At 46.9% G+C, this 7,316-nt stretch overlaps 1 protein-coding gene across 1 annotated transcript in view; it reads right to left on the bottom strand.

Annotated features, from left to right (window-relative positions):
• KIAA1462 (KIAA1462 ortholog) overlaps window positions 1-7,039 on the bottom strand; it is a 38,452-nt gene extending 31,413 nt beyond the window's left edge. Inside the window, exon 1 of the mRNA XM_006874039.1 lies at window positions 6,759-7,039. Coding sequence (XP_006874101.1) covers window positions 6,759-7,039 — 281 coding nt within the window. The remainder of the gene's footprint in view (window positions 1-6,758) is intronic.
• Window positions 7,040-7,316: the final 277 nt, after the last annotated feature.

Here is a 7,316-nt window from a genome sequence, read left to right as displayed (position 1 = left end):
ACTAAGGTGCGCCTGACCCAAGCCATGGTATTTTTGATAACCTCATAATGCATGCGCAAGCTGGACAGTGAATAAGAAGACTGTAGAAGTATTGACACTTTTAAGTTATGGTGTTGGAGTAGAATGTTTAAAGTGCCATGGGCTGCCAAAAGAACCAACAGATCTGTGTTGAAAGAAGTGCAGCCAGAGTGATCTTTGGAGGCCAGGATGGCCAAACTTTGTCTCGCATACTTCAGACATATTGTCAGGAGGGATCAGTCTCTGGCGAAAATATCTTGTTTAGTAAGTTGGAGGATCACAGAAAAAGAGGAAGACCCCCAGCGAGATGGATTGGCAAAGTGGCAGCATCAATGGACTCAAGCTTGGCGACATTTGTGAGGTTGGTCCAGGACCTACCAGTGTTTTCGTGCATAAGGTCACCCCTGGTAGGAAGATGCACAATACATACTACATGTTAAACACTCATAAAGTTACTGTCTCTAAGGTTGGAATGAAACACACTAAGGTTTACTTTCAGAAAACAATGACCTAATGAGTAACTGGAGTCCTGGTGTGGCGCTGTAGGATAAGTCAGTTTGAACTGAGATGTCGGTAGTTCAAACCCACCAGCTGCTCCTCAGAAACCCTATACAGGATCACTATGAGTTGGAACTGACTCAATGACACTTAACAACAGCACTGATTAACTGGTATAAAGTGTCCAGATGAGAAGTGACTCATTGTTCTGCTTCCACCACTTGAACCTACGAGCTTGGCAGCAAGTTCCGTAGCCCTTCCACATCTCCTCAGAGCAGGGGGTCCTTCTCTCCCCATCTCTGTGGCTGTTGCTAGCTGCCCTCAAGTCAGGTGGTGGCCATGTTGCACAGTGGGTTCAGACTGTTGCGCTCCATAGGGTTCTCACTGGCTTAATTTTTCAGACGTGGATCTCCAAGTCTTTCTTCCTCGTCTGTCTTAGTCTGGAAGCTCCCCAACAACCTGTTCAGCATCACAGCAACACAAAGTACTCAAGTGAGAAATGGAGGGTGGCTGCACATGTGGCATTGTTGCTGTTGTTAAGTGCCACAGAGTCGGTTCTGACTCACAGTGACCCTGGACAGGGTTTCTGAGCCTATAAATCTTTACAGCAGTCCTGGTGTGGCACTGTGGGTTAATGCGTCAGACTGCAAAGCCATTTGAACTGCAAGGTTGGAGTTCAAGCTCACCAACTGCTCTTCGGAAACCCTACACAGGGTCGCTATGGGTCAGGATCGACTCGACGGCACTTAACAACAACAACAAATCTTTACAGGAGCAGAAAACTGCAAGTTTCTCATGTGAAGTGGCTGGTGGGTTCAAACCACTGTCTAGTACTTAACCTACAGAGCTACCACACTCTCACACATGGAGTGTATTGACGGGGGTCTATCTCATTAAAGACAAAGATTCTTCTACTGAAACCACCACTACCTTCTTCCTCATCTTGATGTTAAGTACCACCCAGTCAGTTCCGACTCACTGCAACCTTGTATAGGGTTTCCAAGGAGTGGCTAATGATGAGCAGTCCAGTGCTTATCCTACCGCACCACACACCAGGCTCCCTTCGTCATCTTGTTGTGGTTATGTGCCGTGGAGTCGGTTCCAACACATAGTGACCCTGTACAGGGTTTCCGAGGCTTTAAATCTTTACGGGACCAGAAAGCCGCATCTTTCTCCAGAGGAACAGCTGGAAGTTTCGAACTGCTGACCTTAAGGTTGGCAGCCCAACTTGTAGTTACACTATGCTACCAGAGCTCGTTGGGCGCTCAATATTACTTCATCTCGTAAGTCAAAGCAGTCTCTTCCACAAGGTATGAGATAATTATCTGTCATGTTGGGAACTTGATCCAATGCTCCACATCTATGTTTCTTTTTTGTTTTGAAAAGTACTCTAGGCTATAAGCCCAAACCAAAGCCATGCCGTCAGTGGATTCGGACCCCATATTTCACACAGTATAACTGCTCCATAGGATTTTTTTGGCTCTTATCTTTACAGAAGCAGATTTCCAGGCCTTTCTTCCTCAGTGCCGCTGGGTGGGTTTGAACTGTCAACATTTAGGCTAGTAGTTGAGTGCATCTGCTGGCTTTCACTGATCCTTAAGTTAGACACACTAGTATGAGATAAGTTCTCATCATTCTTGCTAGAGAATGTTAATGCTCTAGCCACACTCCTGATTGTGGACAATACCACTGTCCACTTATGCAGCACTTAACCATGTACACAAAGCAGTACTGTGTACATTTATCCCAATGAGGCCTGACAAGAGGAATTCCTCACACAGCTCCTACAGGCAGGAAAGGGTCACCACTGTGCTCCGAGAGCCTCTGTACATCTGTGGTGCCGTGGACGGAAGGAGGCCCGGGAATCCAGAAAGGTCACCGCAGAAACGACTCATGGAATCAGACACCCATTTACCACTGGACTAGGCCTTGTGTGGGGAATGTCCAACAGGGCCAGCAGTGCTTTAGCCCTTTAGCCCTGTGGCCACCGGCCTACCAGGGAGCCTGAGTTCGAGGCCAGAGAGCCTCAATGTCTCCACTGCCTCACGGGGTGGTCTGAAGAGGCATGGACATTCAAGTTCTCCATCTATAAAGCAATGACACTGTCACCCTGCCTACATCGCAGTCACCCTACCAGAATGAAATCGTTCAAGCCACCCCACCTTCTATCTTCCCCGGGGAGTCAGCGGACCTCTGATGACTGACCCGTGGTTTGCGGACACACTCCAGGGTCGGCCCACCAGGAACTCTGTGAAGAAACGTGGCGCTCCCCAGCCACCCTGATGGCTTAAAGCTGACAGCCTATGGGGTCTATGTGCCCTCAGACCCAGATGTCAGCCAGCAGAGATCTATGTGTGGGCAAGGCATTGAGACCACAGCTGTGTTTGTGGGGTGCCTGGAGGCTGGGATCGGGTACAGAACCCTTTATTCATTCAGACTTAGAATTCACATAAGCCACACTATTGCAGATGTTTCTTTTTCTTTTCCTTTTTCCATTTGTAAGGCTGCTAATAACCTACTTATTACCTCCCAAACACGTCTTTTCTGATGGGAAAAGTAAATGCCTACCATTCTGTTAGCCTTCTGTTTTCTCAAGGCAAAGTTCTTTACCGGGTACTGAAGAAAGATAATCTCTTTTCATCTCAACCCAGGAAGCCTTGCAAATTTTGGGCAATGGGGTGGATTTTTGTAAAAGTATATGCGTTTTCTCTTTCTCCCCGACGAGACAGCCTTCAATTCAAAAGTTACCTGCCGTCCACATCCCAAGTGAATCAGTCAACTTCAGAAACACAGAAAATCGGTCAGATCTATTGCATGCTCTGTCATCTGTACGGGAATCCCAGCGCCACTTGAAGTCAGTGAGCAGAGCACCTCACTCATGAAAGGCCTCTTGCAGATCTGGTGATGTCTGCCCACCCAGAGGACAGGCGGATGTGTCCTTTTGGCCCTAAGAAGACCAGAAAACCCTGCGTAGGTTGTGGATGGAAGTGGATGGGAACCATTCTTCCATCAGGGAATTCTAAAGTGGATTCCACGGCCTCCCATTCCAGAGCCAACTCGGATCTGCGCCTCACGTTCCCAAGGCTCCACAGTCACTGTCTTTAAAACTGAGCCTCCTGCTTTTTAACAGTTGTTACAACAGTGGGAAGAATAAACTGAACCTATTAACATTTATTAGGCTACCACTGTGGACTTAGTGCTATGGCTAGCTCTGTAGGAAACTCAAGAGAAATAGGAAACAAGGAACCAACCACTTCAGTCCCTGACATTCCAAGTTGGACAGTGCAGAAATGCTGGATGCAAAACTGCTAACAGAAGGTGGGATAAAAGAAATACACATTTGTGTGGTAGTAATTCAGGCTTTCCTAACCCACAGCCAGGAGTACCAGGGTAGCGCAAACAGTTAAGTGCTGCGCTACTAACTGGGAAGTTGGCAGTTCAAATTCACCAACAGGTACCTTCAAAGAAACGGTCTAGCGATCTATTCTGAAAAGTCACAGTCACAAAAACCCAGTGGAGGCGCCAAGTTCTTCTCTGCACATGCAAAGGATGAGTTAGAACTGATCTGATGGCAACTGATTGGTTGGTTGGTTTTCTAACCCACAGCCAATTCTTGTGTAAGCTTCCTTGTCAGGAGCCAAGGTGGGCATGTTTTTCATGGAATATAGCTGTGATATAGTTAAGGTTTTGTGCAACTTGACTGTACCAGGATTCTCATGGTTTAGCAGTTAACACATAGCTATTCCCCATGAGGAGATCTCTTGTAATCACCTCCACGATGTGGTCTGTTATGATGAATGACCAATCCGCTGAAAGGAAGTTTCCTTGGAGGTATGGCCCAGAGCAGCTTTTATCTCACAAGAGATAAAAGGGGGCAGAAGTGATCGGGGGAGGGACCAACTGTCACGAAGAAGGAAGAGCCAGGCATGGAGTACATCCTTTAGACACAGGGTCCCGGCACTGTTAGGGTCCTAAATCCAGGGAAAGATGGATGCCAAGACACGTGGATCTCCAAGGCATTTTGAGCCAACGAATGTTGAAAGGAGACAAGGCCCTTTCTCCAGAGCTGATGCTCTGAATTCAGACTTGTCATCTCCTAAATTGTGAGAGAAATCAATTTCTGTTTGTTAAAGGCATCCACTTGTGGTAGGTCTGTAACAGCAACATAGAGCTAACAAGAGAGGTGCACTCAAGGTAGTACGGACATAGACACGAGTTTTGAAGGGCAAAATGTCAAAAAAAAGCACCTGCTACTCACATTCCTCCTGAACCTGGGACCGCCAATGACAACACCGGCCCTCTGACGAGAGAAGCAACAACATTGCGTACGAAGAGTGTTGAGTGCTCTGAAGTCTAAGAACGTAATCCCTCCCTGTTTTTGCCTGAAAGTTGTCAACCAGCACTGAGGACCTTATTTGTGAAAAGATGACCTGTAATACTGTATCCTAGTGTGGCATGGGGGTTAATGCGCCAGACTGCAAAGTTAGTTTAAACTGCAATGTCAGCGGTTCAAGCTCACCAGCTGCTCCTCGGAAACTCAACGCAGGGTTGCTATGGGTCAGAATTGACTCTTTGGCAATTAACAACAACAATAAGTATGCTGGACTGTCAGAAGAAGGAACAAATCAATCTTAGAAGAAATAGAACCAGAATACTCCTTAGAACTAAGGATGACAAAGCATCATTGTTGTTGTTGTTGTTGTTAAGTGCTGTCAAGTCTTATAATGGCCCTGTATAGGGTTTCCAATGAGCGGCTGTTGAGCTTGAACCTCCAACCTTGCCATTCAGATTGACCTTATGGTCAAGTGCTGATCCTACATACCAGGCTAATCACTAGGAGTCCTGGTGTGGCACTACAGGATAAGCACTCGACTGCTAATCATGAAGTTGGCAGTTCAAACCCACCAGCTGCTCTTGGAAACCCCATATAGGGTTGCTATGAGTTGGAATTGGCTCAATAACACTTAACAATACAACAACCACTAGGAAAGGATAACGTGTTCGGCAGAGCAGAGATTCAGCGAAAACGAGGCATTAATAGCTGCAAGCAGACTGGTGATCAAGATGCTGTTCCGTGAGCAGGTAACGTTTCATTGTGCCATCCCTAACACTGCCACGAGACAGATTTAACCTGACAGCAGTCAACAGCAACAAGCATGGGAGCAGGCTGAGCCATTCCCCTTAGACTGAATTCACTACCCTTTATGGTTTTGTCTGTTTCTCTGAAAGATGGACCTCTGCTTCTAACTGTTTCCTTGGTCCGTTTCGTGCCTCTTCCACAGTTAAATAATATATGCCACAACTCTTCTTCCCCAGTCCATGCCGTCCCAACACAGCATGAAAACACAGGCACAAACTGCTCTGAGGAGAGGTTAAAAACTCTTCTCCCAGGCTGGCTCTGAAACAAGACGCCTACATTTCTTTTTGTTTTTGTTTTTCAATCAGCCAACCACCCTCTTTTTATAGTGAAAGGAAACTTCCACAGATAAGAGTTGTTTTCAAATGGGATACCCATATTAGGACCAGTGTGTGTGAGAAAGAAAGGTGGGTAGGAAGCCAATAGACATTGCATGAATGTTTCAGAAAAATGATTTTCTCCGTCACAAATGGAGGGGGATACAGACCCCTTTTTAACTCCCTGTAGCCTACAAACTATGGAAACATACTAATGAAACAGCCAAATGTGTGTATGACATGAACTAACTTTTACAGCTTTAAAATGATACCTCTCTGCGGCCTGTATGAAGCGACAAGGCAACAAAGAAGCAGAAAGTTAAAGCACAGTGTTTTAGTGTGGTAGAAGTGTTTTGCTGTCGTTGTTAGCTGCCCTGGCGTCAGCTCCAACTCAACGTGAACGCCCAAATAAAAGAACAAAACTGTCCAGCCCTGCAGCACCGTCATGAATGTTGGCACATTTAAGGCCACGATTGTGGCCACTGCGTCAGTGCACTTCATTGATGGTGTCCCTCAGTTTTGCTGACTTTACTACACATGATGTTGTTTTTCTAGTGATTGGTACTCAACACTATTTACTAAAGTCCTGCGGTGGGTCAGGCCCTGTACTAAGTATTGCTGGAACATTCCAAATACCTCAGTGAAAAACAAGCATTCTTTTCCCTGAGCTCCTTTCTCCTTTCCAGACTCCAGCCAAATATGCGGTGTTGAAGGAGTTTACTTGTATTGATAATCCATTGCCAAAAGCCCAAATCAAAAGAAAAGGATGGGTTAACCTCGGGACTTACCCCACCTCTGAAGTTCTGAAAGCAGAGGAGCTCTGGGGCTCCCTGTGGCTTCTGGGCGTGCCTCGGTGGTTCTCGGGGTCACTCACGCATCCTTTCCCCAGTGCTTTCTTACTCTGTGCGAAGGCTGCTGGACTGTTCTCATACCCATTCAGCATGCCATGGTCAGCTCGAGTCCTGGTTGCTTCACGCTGACGGCCCTCGTGGTGATCCTTGCGTGGTGCCTGCGGGCTTCGTGACAATTTGTATCCATGAGAAATCAGGAGGTCTTCCACACTGTACATGATGAAGTGGGTTTAGGAGAGCGCCACCACTAGGGACATCATGGTGGCAGGCTCCATCGCTAAGGGGGAAAACAGAGAGCTCTGTGGGTGAGCAGTCATCATTCATGTGTCATCGGTTCTCCTGGAAATTGACGCTGACCCCCTCCTCCTCCCTGAACACACTCCAAACGAGACCACGGCTGAGGACACAGGCAGTGTATCCCTAAAGATACAGAGGAAATGGAGTCTGCACTACCTGAAGCAACACTCAATCTTCCTCAGATGGAGCGGGTGGATG

Source organism: Chrysochloris asiatica, unplaced genomic scaffold, assembly GCF_000296735.1.
Source record: "Chrysochloris asiatica unplaced genomic scaffold, ChrAsi1.0 scaffold00258, whole genome shotgun sequence".
Classification (NCBI taxonomy): Eukaryota; Metazoa; Chordata; class Mammalia; order Afrosoricida; family Chrysochloridae; genus Chrysochloris; species Chrysochloris asiatica.
This window is presented reverse-complemented; position numbering and strand designations above follow the sequence as displayed.